We start from the raw sequence: 23,502 nt of genomic DNA on the forward strand, positions 1-23,502 counted from the left end.
ATGAAATAAGATATTGCACCTTTTGAAACCAGAGTACAATAAAATGACAATGAAAACAGAATACAAAGTACATGAGGAATTACATCATCAGGAAGCGGCCGCGGCGGCGCGCTATGCCTCTCGTGTAACAAAAGCATATATTTGTGTAACAAAACATCACAGTTTTTCATCGCACTGAATTAAAATGCTTTATGTAAAAGAAAAAGAAACGAAAAAAGAAAACATTTTGTACACATTCTTAAAACATTTCATGACAAAACGAAACGATAACCAATTCAAGACTGCTAAGCCCGCGCTTCGCTTTTATTGCAACAGAACTAGAAAAATAAGAGATTATATTGCGCGATCGATGAAACGCCGCTGACTCCGGGTTCGTTTTGCGATACACATCTATATATATATATCGTTGAATTAAAAGGAAGAATAGAAAACAAACCAACTCTGAAAACGGTCCAAAAGGATCCTGAAATCGCCCCATTCGAGTAATGGTGTACACAAGTATTTAGTAACAATTGGATGTCCTGATTTAGAAATAGTTCTCTTTTTAAATCATATAAGTCATTCTACAGCTAGTGTTTCTCACTAAGAAAAAAAGTAAAAGTCTTCAAGGCGTTGCAAATCTAGAAACCTCTGTTACAAAAGGTCTGTTTCCTCCTCGCAGTGATTCAAAAATCTTCAACTAAAGGGTCTGCAGTCGCCCGCTTTAATGATCCTAAGGGGCGAGAGAGAACACACAGCGCGTCAGAACACACACACACACACACACGGGCACACGCACGCATGCTCTCACACACACGCACACGCACGCATGCTCTCACACACACGCGCACACACGGGCGCGCACACACACGCACACACGGGCGCGCACACACACACTCACTCACTCACACACACACTCACTCACTCACTCACACACACACACACACACACACACACACACACACACACACACACACACACACACACACTCACACACACACACACTCACACACACACACTCACACACACACACTCACACACACACACACACACACACACACACACACTCACACACTCACACACACACACACACTCACACACACACACTCACACTCACACACTCACACACACACACTCACACACACACACTCACACTCACACACACCTCACACACACACACACTCACACACACACACACTCACACACACACTCACACACACACTCACCACACACACCACTCACACACACTCACTCACTCACACACTCACTCACACACTCACTCACACACTCACTCACACACTCACTCACACACTCACTCACACACTCACTCACACACTCACTCACACACACACTCACACACACACACACTCACACACACACTTAGTGATTTATCTGTTAAAGCATCATTCTTTCAGTCTTCAGAAATCATTCTAATGTACTGATTCTCTGACCAAGAAACATTTCTGATCATCATCAGTGTAGAAAACAGTCAATATTTTTTAGAAACGGTGCTCCGCTTCATTTTTCAGATTCACAGACAGTTCAAAAGAACAGCTTTTATCTGAAACACTATCTTCGGTGCATCTTGAAGAACCAGGACAGTCTTCAGCTCAACCTCACCATATGCTTCAATGCATTATTTTTTTTAAATAAATGCATGTTTTATTCATCGAGATGCATTCAATTGATTAAAAGTGCCATTAAAGACATTTCTAACGGCTTACACAAAAAAGTTGAGCAGCACCACTGTTTTTATCACTGATGATAATCAGAACGGTTTGTCGACCAGTAAATCAGTATATTATTATGACTTCTGAAGATCATGTGACGCTGAAGATAATAAATGACAGTTTAGCAGAGACTCGCAGAGAGAAGAGTCTTCAAAAACACTGAATGTTATCTACTGTATTCATGACGTCATCCCGTGATCATCATCAGTGACGGGGAGCGTGTTTCTTACCGGGAGGCCGGGAGCCTGCGTCTGTCCCTGGCCGTAATACGCCCCCTGCTGTCTGTAATACTCCACCCAGGCAGCGCTATAATCAGGAGGAGAGCTCTGCTGAGATCCAGGACCGGCGGCCTGAGCTGCACGCACACGCACACACACACACACACACACACACACACACACACACACACACAGAGAGAGAGAGAGAGAGGAGGGTGAGCACGCTGAGGTCTGGCCGGGTTCGACTGAGATCAGGAGGACAGGCGTTCTTACTCTGTTTCTTGTAATACTCCTCCCATGCTTTGCTGTAGTCGGAGCCGCTGCTCTGGCCTTGGTTCTGCTGACCTGCACAGAAGAAACACATCTCAGTCACGCTCGATCCAGAAACACTTACAAGCAGAGCCGTCTGATTAAACAAGACAAGCCGAGCGAGAGAAGCGCGGCACACAGCGGAGGATCTTCAGCTCCCAGTGACTTTCACTAAACACACAAAACATCTCCAGAAACTTAGAGCACCTGTCAAAGAACGAGGCTTTGGGTTCTCCTCGCGTTTCCAATGTTTGAAAAACAAGACCTTCAGCAAAATATCAGAAGGCATAATGTTCCTTCAGTACATTTCCTACAATATCAGTGTTGTATTAAAATAAATACATTATATATTTTTCAATTTGTTGTGTTTTAAGTGAAATATTACACCAGCAATATTTCTTTTGGGGGTTTTTTGTACTTTTTTTATATTTTACAATATATTATTATTATTATTAACAACAACAACAACAACAACTTAAAGCCATACTGCCATCTCTTAAAATTCTGGCCTAGCCCTATAAACAAAACCTTTTTTTAAAAGTTGTATTTAAAAATTACATTGCAATTAGTTTAATTAAAGACAAACAACATCACAGCCCTAGTTACTCAGTAAAAACTAAACCAATTACAAATAAACCTGCGAAGACAACTCAGGAAAAGTTCATAAAAGAACAAAAGAAAAGGTAACTTTCTTCCAGGATCATTTTTCTCTGACAGCGCTCATCATCTTTTTTTTGGTTTTAGGAAAATTGTGCCAAGACTCTTATAACGGCGTGAAAGTCAAGAACGGATCGCGTCTCGTTGGGCTTTCTGCGTGAAACGGCAAAAGTTGATCTGATGCTTTTATCAGGACGAGTAACGAAAAACAACAACAGTATTCCAGTCCATCCAAAAAAAGTGGCAGAAAATAATACAGCAGCCCGGGAAAATTGTTAGTCAGGCAAATAAAACGCTCTCAGCCGTGTCCCTTAAGTGTCTCGCCCAAACCTCGGGGTTGTTTACACCGAAGAAACGCAGCTAAGTGTCTGAGGCACTTGCCTAGCTTTTTATAATACTGCTCCCACGCTTTGGAATAGTCCATCTGGCCGGTCTGAGATCCATTGTGACCTGAAATTAGCAAAATGAAATGAATCTAAAGGAAAGTGCTGTTTCTCAGAAGAAACAGCGATGCTTAAAGTGAGTCTTACTGGGGTCCTGCTGGCTCTGAGGCTGCCATGTCTGGTGCGTGGTTCCCCAACCTCCAGTCATGAGCGTCTGCGGGCCACTAACACACACACACACACACACACACACACACCGTCAGCATTATAAACACTACACAGATAACACACCCGTCTGAAACCAAACCATTCATCGGAACACATTTTGATTCAACATTACCATTTATTCATTACTTGAGCAATGAATATTGAAATAAACAATATATACAGTCTTGAGTTATTCATTGCATCATTGACTCACTTGATTTGTTCAAACTGCTGATTCAGTCATAAAAAAGCAAATGGCTCTTTATGACTCACTCAATCGGTTCAAAAATGCAGATTCGTTCAGAATCAAAGCAAGTGACTCTTCACCACTGATTCACCCGATTTGAAGCGAATCAGTCTGCGGCTTCATTTCATGTTATGTGCATGCAAGTTCATTTTACTTGTTATCGCAACGTTTATGGTGTTTTTGTGCAGGATAAGCTTTATATTTAAATGGTTTAGGTGTCTGCTCAGGTAACTGATTCAACAAGACAGAGACTCTCTTTATGTACGTAATTATTCAGGAATTATTCAACATAACCGTATTAGTATCTATTTGAAAACACTAATAATATGCTATTTATAGTTGCTCTATGGTGTACTGAAATGAAACGCTTGCCATGCATCACCTTGAAATAAATCTTGACGTTTGTACTGTATGTAGTCAGTTATTTCTCTGAACAAGTTATAACATATGTTTTTAATGTCCAGATTGAGCAAAATCTATTTCAAATATATTCCCGTCTCCATGCTAACACATGCATGCTATGACAAGCCTTCGGGTTTAAAAACGCCGACTTGTTTGAATTCGTACGATTTCCTATTAATTCAAATATAATTTACGGGAACATGAGCAATCCAGTTCAGATAGACGAATGAATCACTGACTCACTTGATTTGTTCAGAAAGGTGGATTCATTCAGTAATAAAAGCCCTTGTGTATGTCGATCAGCGGCTCAGCGCTTCTTCTGTGACGGTTTGGGCTTGTTTTCAAAAGTAAATTGAGTAAAAGCAACACTAGACCACACTGCGTGGAATATGCAACAACTTCCTGTTTATTGAGCTCTTGTGTAAATCAGATCAGCAGTGGAGCAGATACTGCTAAACAAATATATGAGGCGGTGATTTTTTAGCCCTAAATCTTGAAACTTAGGCTCATATAAATGCATTTTAATAGTCGTAGAATGCACATGATTATCCACAACTATCAATGGGTTTTTTTCCATAATTAAGTTTAGTTCCACAAATCGTTGTTTTGCGATCAAGCGAACAAATCCTCGTCCTGGAGGGAAACTCTATATATTCTGATTTACTCAGACTAAAAATACCCTGAACCGTTAAATAACTTTCCGGCAGAGAGGAACTAAAGGAAGGAAGGCAGGCACTTACTTCTGATGAGGAGTCGCTGGTCCTTGAGTAAAAGGACTGAGTCCAAAACTGCTGCTTCCTCCCATTCCAGACGCCTTCAAGAGCAAAAACACAATCAGAGACGGGATCTCAAGACCAGGACAGTCTCTCAGCTCGACCCGGCCATACGCTTCAGGTTAGGGGCACTACGATTATTTGTATTTATTCATAAGTGATGCATTAAATTGATCAAAAGTGCCACTAAAGACTTGCATAACTTTACCAAAGATTTCTATTCATCTGTGAACGCTGAAAAGCAAAATGCGTCACGGTTTCCTCAAAAATATCTGTTTTGAACACTAATAATCAGAAATGTTTATTGAGCAGAAAATCAGTATATTATGATGATTTCTGAAGATCACGTGACACAGACAGACTGGAGTAATGATGCTGAAAATCACAGAAATAAATTACAGCTCAACAGATATTGACATAGACAACAGCGGTTTCACATTGTAATAATATTTTACAATTTTTACAGTATTTCTGAGACTTTCTATGCACACCGTCTTCACTCTGAGAAGCTGGTCACTCACCCCGATCTTCTCGTCGATCAGCTGTCTGGCCATCTCCATCTGCTGAGGAGATCCACGGATGGAGAAGATCCGGACGTTGGGGTCGGTGTTTGGAGGAGGATTTCTCTGCAGCTCCACGTGAGCTCCTGACTGCTGGTTGATGTTCTTTATGGTCTCTCCACCTGAGCAGGACACACACACACCAACAGCATCCCTTAACAAGCGCTGCTTCTCACACAGATCCCTCACATGCTTAAAAACGGAATAACTGGGAGCTGTAACTAGATTTCAGGATTTAGGCGGTTAAAAACACCAGCGACAATCAAGCATGAAAGCAGCTCAACATCAGATAAAAATAAATACATTTTAAAAAGATAAACAGATAGAAATATCATGGACAAAATTAAAAAAAAGAAATTAGACCCTTCACAGGCAAACAAACTTACAAAAATCAAATTAAAGAGTGTGTGGCGACAGAAATTAAGAATTTAATAAATAACCAGTTATAAATATCATGGATAAGCAAAAAAATATATATAAATAAAAAGTAAAATTACAAATGCTTAACGCCTGCTAAACCGGTTTAAAAGGTATATGGATGCAAAAGAGTTATAAATGAATAAAAGATAATCAAATGTAAAAAAATTAACCAATCAATTTCATCAGGAACAAACAAATGTGAAAAAATACTAATAAAAATGTAAGAAAAAGAAAAACTGGCTCACTAATCAGTCATCTATGCAACAGAGTACAAACAAAAAATAGGATAAAACAAAATTTGTAATAATAATTAAAAATAAATAAATGATGACCAGAAAACTAGATAAGACCTGCTCACTAAACAATGGTTAAAAGCATAAGGACACGAGGGATAGAAAAGAGAATATAAATCATTTAAATAAAAAAATAAATCTGTGCGATGATTTCTAGAGTGAAAGGTTAAATCATCAGCTCTCGGCTGGCGTAGAAACACACCAGAGCCTGGTAAAAGGAAACACAGTGCTGTCTCCTGATGCAGGCGGCGTGACTCGACTGACCGGGCTGAAAACACTCATCTAGAGCGGGACGATGGACTGAGACGGCCCATTACGCCATTGTCACACAAATTTAACCGCTGCATTAATGAAGCCATTATGAGCTCGGCGTCAGACAGAGGCACGGATAAAGAGTTCACGGACGGAGCGCTTTAGTTAAAGGATGCTGGTTAAAGCCGTGAGGCTGCTCCTGGTGGTCTTTAGCCGGCACTGAAAAGAGCGTCTAACAATGAGATGTGCGTCTCGCTGAGGTCAGAGCGGGTCATCCGTGCATGTGCACACTGAAATACCATCACTAACTAGTGGTTCTGACAGCTACTACAACTAGTTATTTGTTTTCATAACTCGGTGTCTAAAAGTGAAATGCCCACTGCCAAGAAAACAAACAATAACCCTCAAATTCTTCTCTTGCCACTTGTTAAGTTTAGGTATGATTAGGGATGTAGAATAAGGCTTTAATGTGTGCATAACTAGCACAAATAAACGGCTAATGTTCTATTAATACGCATGCTAACAGCTTTAACCGTAAAATAAAGTGTTACCGTTTCAGCATTGTATTTTAATACTGCAGCTTAAAGTAAATGAAAACTAAGTGAAATAAAAACTTTTAAAATTTTAAGATTTGGTTTGATTTTAATGGCTTCCTTTTTAAATTTTGTTACAATTTTTGATGCATTGTCCTTTTTATTCATTCTTGTCTTCAAGCTGCTTTTCCCCATTTTCATTTACTTTAAGGTTCTAGAAGGTAGTATCTTAATGTACATCCATCCTAATGGCTCTTTTTCCCAGTAATAAATGATTTTAATTTATGATAATAACCCCGCTATGCACTTCAACTTAAAAAGAAAAAGTGTGAACGTCAAGCGCTTCATTCATCGAATGAACAGCAGACCACCCAGAAGACGTTTTAGCCCATTGTGCTGCGATAAAGAGCTCGAAAGCTCCCTACAGAGTGAACACTAACAAGGGTGATTTATATACGCTGACATTTCAGAAGAGCAAAAGCAGAAATGTCCAAACTGCAAACTCTGCTTTTCTAACACAACAATAAATAAAAAGAGCTTCCTGAGGTGTTTGCCACATTCTTATAAAGTTGCGTCTGTGAATGGCTGACCTTTCCCGATCACAAGGCCACATTTATCAGCTGGTATTGTGTAGGTCACTTCCTGCAGGCCTCCAGGAGTTCCCATGTTCCAATCACCGCGACCTCTGCCGCGACCTCTGGGTCCAACCGGGCCTCCGAAGCCATCACGCTCCTGAAACAGACAGGCTGTTAAAACATCCCGTCCGAGTCGCTCACGATGTGGGACCTAACTCCAGCTGACTCCAAAAGATCATTTAAAGCATGAGCAGACATTACACAGATGATTCAACGATGCATATTAAACGGGGATTAATGAACGTCATGAGAAACACAGAAACGGAAGAAACTAGCAGTCATTGAATGATTCACTCAACTGTTTTGCGCAAATGACTGATTCCATCAGAAACGAAGCAAGTGACTCTTTACGAGCAAGAATCGCTTGATTAAGTTCAGCAACGCAAACACCGCTGAGATTCTGATCAAGTCAGGATTGTTAGGATCGGAGAATATTCAGCTGTAATGAGTCTATTAGAAAATCTGGAATCTGAGGGTGCTAAATTGAGTTCTTAGCCATGCATATTACCAATCAGAAATTTTTAATATAATTTTAGACATATCTTCATGGAACATGATCTTAATATCCTAATGACCTTAACATGCGGGATCATTTCGAAGCGCACAATGTATTGCTACAAATATTCTTGAGCTGCTAGCATCATAAACGTAACCCAATGTTAGCTTCTTATTTACTGAACGCATGCCGTTCACATCGGTGGCGCTCAGTACCTGTGCCGTGTGGACCAGATCATTGATGAGGTGAACGGCGTGCTGACAGCGGTCCGGCTGACCCATGACCTGAGCGATCCGTCCGACTGATCCGTCATCTGAAACAGACACGGATCCGGCTTCATCACTTCAGATTGCATTTATAGGGGAAGATGCACATTAATAAATACATTCAATATGAAAAATGCACCAGATATTGCCAACACCGGCTAATTTTCAACGCAGGTTGATGTTAAGGACAGGAAAAATATGAATATTTTCAGCTCTTTCAAGACTCTCTAGTTTTTTTCCAGCTCTATTCCACTCACGTGTTCCTCTAAAAAGCAAAAGATAATTGTCCGAAAGTAGTTGTTTTTAAATTACAATCACTTCTAATGCGGGCACGTGTATATCATCCTGTTATCTGATCTATCATCCTTAAAACAGGTCGAGCAAAACCATTTAAGATCTTAAAAAGTAGCAAATCAGCAAATTGAACCAATTCAAAACAGAAAACTTGGTTAATGTGCTACAACGTTACAACCGTTACATTTTTTTAATCCAAGACCTCTAAAACTCGCTCAAGAAAACGCCTACTTATTTGAGTCTAAGAAGCAATGCAATGTGTGACATGAAGAATTCACGAACGGAACTGCTGCTTCGTTCAAGCCATTTCTAATATATTAGACTTGCTATATTTACCACTTACACATGTTTTTGAAAAGAAAGCTGAGAACCCAGTAGTAATCCTAAATCCTTCTCATACTACAAGTTTTGTTCCTGGACAAATATATCTGCTTTCACGTCATAAGCTGGCCTTTTAGTAAAAAAACACACCATACAGTATTCATGATTCATAGCGTCAGTCCATTTCTTTGCAGCCTGTTGCTGACTTTTTGCATGAACACACACAACACCATCAGCATGCGTCCGACACACACAGATTTGGTAAATCATTTACATACATCCTAAACAATAACGGGCCTAAAACAGAACCTTGAGGAACTGCAATATTATAATAAAAGTGAGCCGTAGCGGAGATCACATGAACAGCAGCTCGTTTACACGGCTTTAACCCGACGAGCAGATCAAACTGATCTCACTGAAGGACATTAATACGTTTAGATTTAAACCATTATTTCATGTCAGGCTTAAAAGGGTTAACATCGGTTCAATCCAATAAAATCTATTTTAATACAATTGAAATTAGGCCTAATTTGTTGCATAGAGTAAAATTCTCTACTACTTTGACACATTTCTCTTAACTAAGTAAAATAAGTGAAAATATATATATATTATACACACACACGTTTAATGAACCATTTCTATTGAAATAGAGTTTAGTTTGAGTGTAAATGAACTGAACAGGCTTTTTCTCAGCAGCATGAATATTCATGAGACAGTAAGCAGGAAGTAAAGCATGTAAACATGTGAGAGAACAGTATATTAATCCCTGTAAACTTCTTAACGCGTCAATGATCCTGCTGCTCCTCCACAGACTTAAGAGATTTGTGTGATCGAGTGCGTCCCAGCATGCCCTCACCTGTGCTCCGCAGCATCGTCCCGAAACACACACACACACACACACACCCCTACAGATAAAACACACACTCCCCTAAAGCAGGAGCGGCTCAGACACACACTCAACTCTTATTATAACAAACTAAACCCATGCACTTAGCAGGTAACGGCAAAAAGAAGTTTGCACACTGCACACCGACGCCACGGCAAACAGTCACTCATCATTATGTCACTCATATCATTTTCAAACTATTTCACCTAAATTTTAAATCAGTACCATTTTATTTATTTTTTACCTGAAGTAAAACACTCCTTAATGAAAAGAAAACAGACTGCATGATTAGAAATGATAAAAAAAAAAATCATGAATCTTAATATATATTATGGATCACTAATTATCCATGAAAATGTGTTTGGAAAAAAAAGAAAAAAGTGAAAAAGTATTTTTTTATGCAAATATCAACCAAAGTTTTTTTTTTTGACGCAAGCCACCATTTAATTATAAAACAACCACAAAAAGCGTAGTACCAAATAAAGCTACTGACACATTAGTGTGATGAAGCTGCACGCATGAATGAGAAACAATTATTTTGTTATTTTGTTTCTGGCCAGAATAAGATGCAATATGCTTTCTCACATCAGACTAAATACGATGAAGATTCATTTAGGTAAAGATGGTGAAGACATGATTCCTATCAGAACCTGAACCAGATTACAGCTGTGCGTTTTACTTTTGACATTTGACTGGTAAACTGCAATACATTAGCATCAATACACTGAGCGGTATTAAAGCTCTTTTTGTCACGAGATGTAGCGGTGTGTAGTTACCTCTCGCCATGTTAACGCTGCACAAACGTGAGGTCCATCAACACTGACCTGGCTTAAACTGGATCCTGACTCCTGCATCGTTCTGAATCTTCTTGATCATCTCCCCGTTTCTGCCGATGACGATTCCTACGGCAAACCTGGGCACCGCCAGAAGATTCAGAGCCACAGAGAGAGAGAGACTGAGAGAGAGAGAGAGAGACATAGAGAGAGACAGAGAGAGAGAGAGAGAGAGAGAGAGAGAGGAGACAGAGAGAGAGACAGAGAGAGAGAGAGAGAGAGAGAGAGACAGAGAGAGAGACAGAGAGAGAGACAGAGACAGAGAGAGAGAGACAGAGAGAGAGACAGAGAGAGAGACAGAGAGAGAGACAGAGAGAGAGAGAGACAGAGAGAGAGAGAGAGAGACAGAGAGAGAGACAGAGAGAGAGAAGAGACAGAGACAGAGAGAGAGAGAGAGAGAGAGAGAGAGAGAGAGACAGAGAGAGAGAGAGAGAGAGAGAGAGAGAGAGAGAGAGACAGAGAGAGAGACAGAGAGAGAGAGAGAGAGAGAGAGAGAGACATAGAGAGAGAGAGAGAGAGAGACATAGAGAGAGAGAGAGAGAGAGAGAGAGAGAGAGAGAGAGACATAGAGAGAGAGAGAGAGAGAGAGAGAGAGAGAGAGAGACATAGAGAGAGAGAGAGAGAGAGAGAGAGAGAGAGAGAGAGAGAGAGAGAGAGAGAGAGAGAGAGAGAGAGAGAGAGAGAGAGAGAGAGAGAGAGCGCGCATCAGTACACAAGGTCTTTCTGATCTCAGTAGTACTGAAGTTGGAGTGGAGAGTGTCCTCACGTCGATGCTGCTGCCCAGCCTGGAGCCGAAGTCACTGCGGCCGCTGCGGAAGTCTCCCTGATCCTTTTCCCTGATGATCTCCACCACCAGCTCCCGTGCTTGCTGTACAGAACACACACACACACACACACACACACAGATCAGACCTGCGGTCATTTGTAGCAACAGACATCAATACACTGCATGGATCAAAATTGTACATTTTCATTTTATACCAAAAATCGTAAAAATATTAAGTAAAGGTCATGTTTCATTAAGACAATTTGTAAATATATAAAACTTAATTTTTGATTAGTAATATGCATTGCTAAAAACATCATCTGGTCATAAAGGTGATTTAATATTTAATATTTAGATGTTTTTGCTCCCTCAGATTCCAGATTTTCTAATAGTTGTACAAATATTCTCAGATCCTAACAAATGATTTAACAGATTGAGCCTCTAAGCTGGTTTTGTGCTTCAGGATCTCTGATAAACACACAGACCTGAACTTTATAAGGGTCTCAGTGATTCTCAAGGGTTTGTCTGATCCAGTGGGCATCGGGTCGCCCTGAATCATGATCATCTTTACTCCTGTCCTCTCCTGTGGGCGGACCACATTCACTTACAATTAAACATTTTTAATTTAATCAAGCGCATGATGCTCAGATTAATTTTCCTGCATGACTGAGACATTACACACCCACCCCACAACAAAAACAAAAGATTAAAGTCATTATTTTGTTTAATTAAAAACGCTAAATATACAAAAGTTAAGCTAAAATAAAAAGCTATAGCTAAATTATAGAAATATTCTTCTAAATGAAATTGTACTGTTAATATGGAGCTACAAGCAAGTCACTTTCAGTGAGTGAGTCATTGAATAAATCACTCGACTCATTCTGATTTGCTCAGAAACAATGCAAGTCATTCTGAATGAATCACTGAACCACTGACTCACTCAAATGGTTGATTCTTCTACAAACTAAGCAAGTGACTGCCTGCATCCCAAAGTGCATATCTTTCCATCCTTAATTCTACATGATATCAGTCATTTTCAGCACCCGCTTAGGTCGGATAAGGTGACTAGTATACACACTGGACACAGGGACTTTATAAATAAGTCACTGAATCACTGACTCACTCGGTTCATTCAGAGGCGATACCTTCAGAAACAAAGCAAGTGAGTGTCTATGAATGAGTTACTAAATCAAAACTCGTTTGTGTCTTTCGAAATAACCCGATACATTCAGAAAACAAGGAAGTGACTCTTTAAGAGTGCGCATTGAATCACAATTATTTAGATACGAAGCAGTGACTCGTGATTTACGCATCAAACGGCCGATTCATGACTCACTGTCAGCCTACGAATGAGTCATTGAATCACCGACAAACAGACCTGAAGCTGTTTAATGGTGTCTCCTCCCTTCCCGATGACCAGGCCCACTTTGCTGGCTGGGATCAGGATCTCCTGGACGGCGCTGTTCCCGTCCATCTGAGTATGGAAGCCCGGTCCGCTCCGGCACCGTCCACGATCTGCCCCAGCAAGCGCTTGGCCTGCCTGAAGAACACGGACCACAGCAGACACATGAGTCCCGCCGACACTCAACGGCCGGCGAGGGTTAAAACAGAGCCGTGCGCTCTTACTCGATGCTCTCTGGGGTCCCGGTCAGGGTGCAAGGCCTGTCCATCATACCTCCGCTGTCTGCGAGGGCGACACGACAAATCATTACAAACGACTCAAAATACCCACAGGTATTCTACAGGAGCTCCTCGTGGCTAACGTGACTTTTCGATTGTACGTCACCACACCGGTTTGTGTTTTTAACAGCTTCAGAGTTGGTTTTATCTCTGGATATCACAATGATATTAGCAATAAAATGAAGTTTTAATTAAAAAAGCTGTAATAAATGGCATTATTTGATAAGAAAAGCACCCAAAGAATGCCATTACAGAAGTACAAAATAATTAGTTAATTCTAAACTGTAGAGAGACACATCTAATAAAGACAACTTAGTACCTGATGAATTGGTAATTCTATTTTTGCCAAGAAACAAATACATTTTTTCAAATGTGTCAATTTTTACGATTATTATTAAATATCTAATAATTATTTTGTATTAAATATTCAAAAATATCTAATTATTTTAATTTCAATTTCTATTTCCAAGGACAATTTCACAACGCAAAGAATACTTCAAAACATGCACCGCTAATTACTTCTCAAATGCATATTACCTCTCATAACCATTAATTAAATACGCATAGAATAATACATTCTAATAATAATTCCATAATCAACGATTACTACTTAATTGCATGCATCATGTTTGATATGGGTTCAATTTCTCAAATGTATAATGAGTACGTATTTTTATTAAATATCAGTAAAATATTGTAATTTAGTTTATTATATTATTATTTTTCATGACTTGTTATACGCTATAAATAAATATAACATATACATATACATATATATATATATATATATATATATATATATATATATATATATTTGTATGACCATTTTTATTGTACGATTCACATTTTGGCACGCTTACATTCTACCAGTTCTTTCTTTCCTCAGAATAAAACCATAACGTTCTCCCGCTTCGAACTTCAGGAAAGACATAAACACAGATCGGAGACGGATGCAGATCAGGACGCACCGCAGCGATCTGGATCTTACAGTTAGATTCCAGCTGAATTCTTGTGATCTGTTCACCGCCTCGTCCAATGACTGCCGGACAAGAAAAAACACACGGGTCAGCTTATATCAGGAAAATATCTCGACGCATACGCAGACCAAAACCTGTGTGCATACTAGGAAGAAAGTGACTGATACAAGTCAAGGACAAAGAGTTGCACTAATTATTAGACTACTAAAATGATCCACAGTACTTACTGAATCCAACCATCTTATCAGGCACTTTGAAGTCTTCTGTTATTATAGCCCTAAACAAACACATTCAATCATTACAGCTCTGAACTATGACGAGCAATAGCCTGAGTTTTAATGAAGTAAAGCCCTCACCTTGTACCATGTACCATTGCGCCCGAGCTGGTTAGCCACTAAACAGAAGAGAAACACACCAGTGTTTATTACGGACACAGACACACAGCCTGGCAGAAGAAGACGCCTGACATGTTGATGCATTTGTGCAAATGCTCGAAAAAGGCACATTTAAAAATGCAAAGTTTTGATAAATTGCTGGGGTTTCAAATTTTTTAATAATCAGAAAAACAGTTCAATCTAAACCGATTAAATATTCATTCAATTCAATGCAGCAGATAAATAGTCCAAAAACAGCAAGATGAGTTCATTGGTAATTATTACTACATTTAACAAAAAGTTTTAGACATTCAACGAATTGCAAATAATAAAAGAATAGCAATAGCAGAATGCTAAAACATGAAAGTCATGATTTGGTGAGATGTGTGAAAAGAAAACACTTATATCTATTAATATCCAGTGTGTTTGCACGGTTTATATTTATGCAGGTTTCAGTTAAACATTCACTTGAACTCTATAAGTGTAAGTAGAAGTAGTATACTTTCATGTACTGCCTTGTCAGGCTATTATCATAGAAAAAACTATATTAAAAAATACAATAAAAAAAAACTAACTCAAGCTCTACTAGTTAACATATGAAAAAAAATTCTAAAACTTTTTCTGGCAAAATTACACTAAACTCTTTAAGTGAGTTCACTTTATAAAAGAGTTTCCAACCGAACGGTCAAAAAAGAAAAAAAAGAAAAAGTTTTTTGTTTACCAATAAGATGCATAACTAACTATTTAATATAACTTTGGGTATTTTTTTTTCCTAAGAAAGAAAATATATTATGCTAAGCTACTTAAAGCTGTCATTTCAAATATTAGCAATAGCTAAAGACAATTTAGGCCCTTGCTTTAATTAAAAAATAAACATAAGAATAAAAATGAAACGCTTCTGTGCAGATTTTAATGTTAACTTTCAGCCCTGTTTTTAAGCATGAAGTTTCACTTCCTCAGCCGTCTCCACGCTCTCCGCTCCTGACGTCTGGGGACTGTTTCGCAAGCGGCTCAAGAACAGAAGAAACCATCGACGGCTCGACACACCGTCAAAGGTCAGCGCTTCATAAAGCTGCACCGATTCTGATATTAATAACGAGCTGCAGTACCTCCTTCATCCAGCGAGCGCTTCTGCCCTCCGTAGCCGTACAGAGAGGCATCGACCACCGGAGACGAGTTGTTCAGATGCTGCATCTGCTCTCCACCCATCTTAGCGATCTGAGATCAGACACAGAACCACGGCTGAAAAGTATTCATACATGTATATATACACACACACACACACACACACACACACACTAACGCATATAAAAAGACAAATCAATGGACAATTCTACAAAACAAGCTTGAAAATATTTGAGACATTCATTCATACAAGTACAAAATAAAAGGATTTGCGCTAGCAAAAAAATTAAAAATAGATGCTTTACTATTAAAAATAAAATAAATCATTTGTAATGCATTAAATGCTCATTGCATTGCATTTAAAACCACTGCAACAGGAGTACACCAATAAAATAAAAAAAAAGTGATGCTAAATATAGGATATTAAAATAATCATCTGTGTGCATACAATTGTAACAATTATAATTATTATGCAATTCTATACTTATAGTAGGGCTTCAAAATTAATCCGTTTTCTAATTGCAATTACAGATGCAACAATTATAACCGTTATGTAATAAATGCACTTATAATATTCTGTGTTTAAGACGTTTTTTTCTTTCAACAGGTTATCTGTATTAGTATCACAATAGCATTCATAGTTTTGTCTTTTTATATATAGATGAAACCAATCCGATGCCTTTGAGGCTTCTTACGACAGAAAAACAAAGGTTTATCAGCATTTTAAGCTCGTTTCGTGTAAAAAAATATGGCATGCGGCTGCTTCAAACAACGCATTTAACATCATAAATCGCAAACACAAGGGAATGACCGACAGTTAAGATGTTATAAACCGTGCAGCTCAAATGCAGGCGTGTCTCTCATTCCAGGGGTTTGTGTTTCAGACAAATGAAAAGATGATGTTTCCCAAGCGATGAAGAGCTGTGTCCGAACGGAGCCTCGGAGAGAAGAGATGCTTCGAACGCTGCCATTTTGAGCAGAAAGGCCGGCGCGGGCAGAACGAGAGAGACAGGCCCGTCTCCACCTCTTCCCTGCAGCTAAACCCTCTTTCTGGGGAATGCTGGGAAGGAATGCCAGCAATGCGAGCGGCGGATAAACGAGCGACCCAAGGGAACGACTCCAGCCAAACGCAGCAGAAGGTAAACAGCGCTCGGAGGAATTCAGACCAACAACTGGCCACTTGTTGCCCACTTGAGCCGGACAGCGGCTTTCAGAGAACCACTGTTTAGAGCGAGCCCATGTAGGTCAGTGGAGCGCATTAATTACCCATGATGCAACAAGCTCGCCGAGCGCTCACGCAGATACGCCGAGTCACGACGGGCGGAGGAACGAGAGCGCCGGCGGATTAATGCTAATTACCACCTGCTTTGATTGCTTCAGCGGCGACTAATTAAATCAAACTCCACGAGGCGCTGGTTTCGACCCTCGGTGCAGCGCTGGAAACCCTAAAAATAGGGCTTTTAGTAAAAGATAAAAACTTTGCAAATGCTTTAAGGTCCTCAAAATACACATTACGTGCATTTTTATTCATTAAAATGAACGTAATTTAAATAAATGTTCACACATTTCAGCATCCGGTCACTTTTGAACAGAAAATACATCAGGACCATCAGGTGTAGAATTTATTTAGTCTTTTTCGTGAATATCAATATGTACAGCTATGAATATGAACCACTTATTTCATTTGAAAGCATATGCAAGTAAAAATAATAAATTTTTTGGCTTGAAATTTTTAAGTAATGTTGTTTTAGTCAAACTTATGTTTTATTACATTATTTCAAAGATTTTCAAAAAAAAAAAAAATATATATATATATATATATATATATATATATATAAAGAAGTAAATTAAGTACTAAAACTTGTACTAGAAATGTTTATGTGAGTATATGCATGTTCTTATAAATTTCACAGAACAATTTTCTCATTGACATTGAGAAAATAAATAAATTCTCATTATCTTTCCAAATTTCCACATTAAGTAGAAAAAATAAGAATAACTGATGAAGGTCTTCACATGCATCTGATCAGATACGATATGCTTTTAGCAAGACAAAAGAAAATGAAGCTTGATATTCTGTGTGAAATCGTTCAGATTCTGAACGCATGACGAGGTTAAACACGACAGCTGTCACTGCACGGGTGAAGCTGATTATGTAACGCTCTCGCGTCATCCAAATCAAACAAGCGAGCGCTCGTTTCTATCGCAGGAGAGCAAACTACAGATAAAGTGCATTGTGACGGCTGATAAATCAGCTCCACGGCGGCGCTGTAAAACAGGCCTGCGATTCTGGACGAGAGCCCAGGTCTATTTTCTTCCCCGGCAGCTCAGGAGTCCGGCCTGCGCTCCGACGCCCGGACAAGAAATCCTCAAAGCAGCCACAGGTGGACGGGTCCGAGCGTTCAAGGCCGGGCGGGTTACGAAACGACACGCATGTGCTCAAACATGACCAACACTACATGAGCTCTCAAACATGATCCGACCAAAAGCTGCACACCCCCAACAAACACACATTCTCAAAGCAACAAGGAACTAAATAGCTTCTTGAAGAAAGAGCACGTGGTCTTTTTTTATTCAGTTTCAAAACTAAAATTAAGGCCATGACGACAACCTTTTTGTTTGGAGAAATAAATGTTAACTAAAATGAAATATTCACCAATTTCACTCATTGAGACACATTACGGTTTTAGCTGGAAAACATGAAGCAACTATTATGACTTTTGGAGTTGAATAAATGTTGTTGTTTCGTAATAAGTACTTTTATCACTTTGGACTGGTTTTGAGTAATCGTGAATTAAACTCCATTCATTCTAACGCTCCTAATACTAGAGTTACACGTCCTCATCAATACAGCCATACAGGACCCCTTCCAGTTAACTGAAACGAAGGTAATAAGCTAATCAGAATTAATCAGATATTTGAGGTAAAGGACAGCTGTTTACATCAACTAATTAACATCCCACAAACTGAAATATTAACCACCGCTACACAAGCCATCAAACTCGGTGGGTTCCTGTAGAAAGCAGAAGACAGGCAGTCTGTGTGTACGGGACCGGACTCGGCTCATTCTGACGGGCCTTAACCGAGTATTGATCCGCCAGGCGCCTCCTGACAAGCTCCGACACTCAGGAGAGTTACAGTGAAGTCATTCAGAGACAGCAACCCTGCATTAACATCTCACACATGCCTAAAAACTCATTAACATTAAAAGGAAAAGCTGTTTTGCAGGCGTGCGACAAAAGTTGCACTCTTGAAAACCGCACAAAGCAGCGCTAATACTGGAATATTGAAGCTCAAGTCTGGTTTTTCATGTTATGCAACGTGGCGCGGCACATGCATGCATGAGCGACGGCTCTGAGAGTGTCTCATATTCTCTCTGAAATACTGAGGCGCGTGTGTCATGACAGCTGCGTGTCTCTGCTCACCGCGCAGCTCTCCGGCAAATCAATGACTTCAACAATGAACTCCAACACCAAAATAACTTCTGTGGAACACGTTCAAGCTGACTTTTAACGGCTCGTCTGGGCAAACACACTTCACGCACTACTGTGTATAATCATACCATACTGAATGAGTATTAAAAGTACTCGTATGAGCAGACACGGTGCATGTAATATGATATGCAACGGTAAAAGCATGACTGTAATTCATAAAAGCGCAGATATACTACACGAGATACAATATGTACAATTATACTTATAATGGTCAAAACTGCTCATAAGCATACATGCTATATGGAGTGGAAAAATTATTTACCATTATAACAGTTCTCTGATGAAGACTTTGTTTTTAACTGTAATTGGAAGTATAACACTTGCAATACTTAAAAAGTAATGCTAAAACTAATGATTATTGTTGTATCATTAAATAGTATTGCCTGCAGTATATATGCTCATTTGAGCAACCTTTAATAATCATAATCCTCATCTAAGCAAATGTACTACATGTAATGCACGCAACGGTAAAGATTTCATGATCTGATATAGTATTTCTGTTGAGATGAACATTACTCGCTCAGAGGACAATTATAATCATTTAAAATGCTCATCTGAGCAGTACTACATGTAATGAGAAGCTTTATTAAAACTACTTTTATTACATGCAGTAATGTATGTGATGTATCTGCTCACATGTGTACTTTTAATAGTCTTTATTAAATACAGTATAGCATGCAGCATTTCTGTTGATATGAACATACTACATGCCATACAGTACTACAACGAAGAAAATGACAAGTACTCATCCGAGCAGATAGACACATAGTACTGCATGTAGTATAAGTGAAATGATCGCTTTTTTCATTATAAATGCATATATTATTGTAAGTATGAGTTCAGATGAGTACTTTTAATCATTTTACCATTACATATAGTACTGCATGAGTATTTCCACTGAGATAGAGGTGAGTATTTAAAGTACTCATCTGAGCAGATATACGTGCAATACTATAACTGTATAAGCACTTTTAATAATTACAATCATCATTAGACCACTACATAGTGTTGCATGTAGCACTGCTGCTGATACGAGCATGTTTAATACTATCTCAACAGAAATACTACGTGCTCTACCATGATAAAATGATCTAAGCAGATATAGTACACGCAATACTGTATGCAATTGTTAAATGAACACTTTCAATCATTAAGCACCATTTTATGATGTGGTGTAGTACTGCAGGTACTATACTCAAATACCTACTTTCAACCATTTTAGCACATGTAGTATTTCTGCTGAAATAAGGATGATGAGTATTAGTACTATGAGTACACACTATACTGTATATAATGGTGAAACGAGCACTCGGTTCTTATAAGCATCGTTTTACGATTACATGCAGTATTACAGTACTATATCTGCTCAGATGAGTACTTTTAATACTCAGTCTTCAGCTCAGAAACACTGCATGCAATAGTAAAAAGATTATTATTACAAAAATCACTCATCTCTGAGCAAAAATACTACACGCATTACTCGTATGTAATCACTTAATCGTAACTATTACACACAGAGTATTGTGTAGTATATCCGCTTAGATGAGTACTTAAAACCATTTTAACATTGCATAAAACACTATGTAATATTTTTGCTAAAACGAAGATAACGCGTATTAAAAGTCCTGACGCAACACTGGAGAAACGACGACTAATTATTAAAAGCAATCATTTTGCTATCTCAGATGAGAACGTCTAATTAGAGACGCACAGATTCAACGTTTGATTTTTGCCAATTCCGGTTGTCTATAAGAATAATCAACAGAAAATACTAACAAAAACCTATCCTTTTTTATGCAACAAAACTACTTACTTTACTAAAGGCACTAAAAGGAGCCAAATGACTTTTTATGAATGGGTTGCTGAATCACTGACTCATTTAATTCATTCAAAAACATGGATTCACTCGGCGATGAAAGGCCTGCGCTGCTCTGAGACGGAGAACCGTTCTGCTGAGGCTCTCACTGGAACCATTTTGGGCGAAATCAGTCTATATTGCATCTAAAATGCAAGCGACTTCATTTGAAACTCTTGCTAATTGAACGACTAGAAGTGCCGCGTTCCAACCGTGTTCATATTCAGGGAATACGAATGTTGCGCAATGAACGTGGCTTACGTAAATCATCATAAATCACGATAAATATCTTTTTTTCCCCAAGCGGTGCATCTCTACTTATACTCAAAATCAGAAATACTACGCGCAGTACTGTAACCATGAAATGATCGCTTTTAATCGATGTAACCATCATTTCACAATTACGCATACAGTATTGCAAACAAGTAGTGCGATTAAATGAGGTGATATACTACATGTAACGAAAAATTTGTACTATTAATGACTACAAGCGCCATTTTCCCGCTGCATGTAATATTTCCACCGTGAGGTGATTAAGAGTAGGCCTAATATACTAGATATACTGCTTCATATTATATAATGCTCAAGTCACCTACACTAAAAATAGCACAGAAGTAGATATAGTATGCAGCGCTACATGTAGTATTGCAAGTAGTATTTCCGCTATTGAGTATTTAAAGTGCACATATACTACACACTATACTGTGTGTAACGGCAAAACCACAGTAACACTCACTAAAAAGGTCACAGGAGTGGATATAGTACTGCGTGTGGTGTATGTAATGGTGAAAGGATCGATTATGAGCAGCTAATAATAATAAAACGAGAGTTAAGCTCAGAAAAAGTGCACATGAGCAGATAAGCCACTTACAACACTACAGGTGAAGGCGGAATGATCATTTTAAGCGTAAACTTCATGCAGAAATCCCGCTGAGACGAGGATTAGGAATATTAAATGTGCTCATGCAAGACTCCTGTGAAACGAGCGCGATTAATAACCGTGATCTTCGTGAAGTGTGTGTGTGTGTGTGTGTGTGTGTGTTAGAGTCAAAGTGCAGAGAAGTGAGCAGAAGCGCGAGGCCTCTGAAGAACACACACCGATGAAGTTCTTCTTCAGTCCTGAAACTGCTCCGAGCACATGATCGTGTGTGTGTGTGTGTGTGTGCTTTAACACAAGTGTCACCGTGCACGATAAACTTGACTCGGCTCGAGATCGTGAGCGCGGAGCTCGCCGAGGGAAGTTTTAAGAAGTGTGTAAGACGACAACAGGTTGCAGCGGTCTGTCGCTGCCGTTTTCGGAGTTTGCGCTCGAGCGGAGCGCGCTAAAGTTGCTGTCAGCGTTGTCGGCGCGACGTCGCGCGGTCCGAGCGCTGTTTTGAGGTTGTTGTTGCGTCGTGGCCTTAATCTGTGCGGGTGTGAGCGTGTGTACGCGCGCGTGTGTGTGTGTGTGTGTGTGTGTGTGTGTGTATGTGTGTGAGAGAGCGAGTGTGTGTGCCGGAGTTTTAAAGCTCCTGCAGCACTAGCAGCTAGCAGGCTAAGCGCGCTCAGTCCGGACGCGCGCCCGCAAACGCACGCTCGCGCGTCAAACACACGCTCGCTCGCGCCTCTACCTGCCGCGCGCGGTGAAAGGGGTCCGTGAATCCGTCCTTCATCCCGGTCTGAGCCACCGAGGCCTGTCCCTGCACCAGCTCCGCCATCATCATCATCACACACACTCACACACACAAGCGCATAAACACACACACAGCGCACACTACCGACCCCGGAACAGGAAACGCGCGAGGGAGCACCGCGAGACCTCAGCGAGTCACGAGACTCTGCGAGATTTCACACACGTGGTTCTCACAGCGCAGCGCTTTATCGCTGATTTAGTAACTCGTTCAATAAAGAGTTCACTTTATAAACGTTACCTGACCTTGCCTGGCAACTCTTTCATTAAGAATTATTTCAATTTTAATTGATTTATTCCTTTTATGACTGTTTTTGGATTTAATTTATTCTACAAGTTTTTATTCCCTTTATTTATTATATTTTCATAAATTATATTTATGAAATATTGTTTTATGTAGTACATAACTACGTAATGCATTTAATTATTTCATTTTAATTAAATTTATTCATAAATTGTATTGTTACTTGCACAATGTAAATACAAATATATATATATATATATATATATATATATATATATATATATATATATATATATATATATATATATATATATATTTTATTTTATTTATTTTATTTTTTTAAAGTATAGTGTTACTATATTACGTATATAGTTTTATGTAAAGCATTGTGTAATATATATATATGTATATATAATTTTGCTGATTTTGTTACAAAACTACTTATTTAATGTATTTCAATATAAATAAGTTATTTTTATTTTATTGTTTTTAAATCTTTTATTCTCTGAAGTATTTTTTATTGTATTTATTATCTGTCGAGACTAAATATAACGACTGTGACCTGCCCTGTTATCTTTTCGTTAATTATTATTTATATTACCATTTATTATTCTTTTATTTTAC

General features: G+C 39.0%; 1 protein-coding gene across 1 annotated transcript; it reads right to left on the minus strand.

Moving 5' to 3' along the window:
• Window positions 1–471: 471 nt before the first annotated feature.
• On the minus strand, window positions 472–22,738 carry fubp3 (far upstream element (FUSE) binding protein 3). Its single transcript, XM_043240921.1, is given in 22 exon segments — window positions 472–712; window positions 1,940–2,064; window positions 2,201–2,272; window positions 3,275–3,343; window positions 3,424–3,500; window positions 4,873–4,946; window positions 5,427–5,587; window positions 7,554–7,695; window positions 8,310–8,407; window positions 10,686–10,787; window positions 11,460–11,562; window positions 11,946–11,965; window positions 11,968–12,043; window positions 12,839–12,966; window positions 12,969–13,000; window positions 13,087–13,144; window positions 14,105–14,179; window positions 14,345–14,394; window positions 14,474–14,496; window positions 14,498–14,511; window positions 15,601–15,709; window positions 22,576–22,738. Coding segments are annotated over 22 exon segments (1,713 nt in total). The 5' UTR covers window positions 22,672–22,738; the 3' UTR covers window positions 472–703.
• Between the last annotated feature and the right edge of the window lie 764 nt (window positions 22,739–23,502).

The sequence above is a fragment of the Puntigrus tetrazona genome, chromosome 5 (assembly GCF_018831695.1).
Source record: "Puntigrus tetrazona isolate hp1 chromosome 5, ASM1883169v1, whole genome shotgun sequence".
NCBI lineage: Eukaryota > Metazoa > Chordata > Actinopteri > Cypriniformes > Cyprinidae > Puntigrus > Puntigrus tetrazona.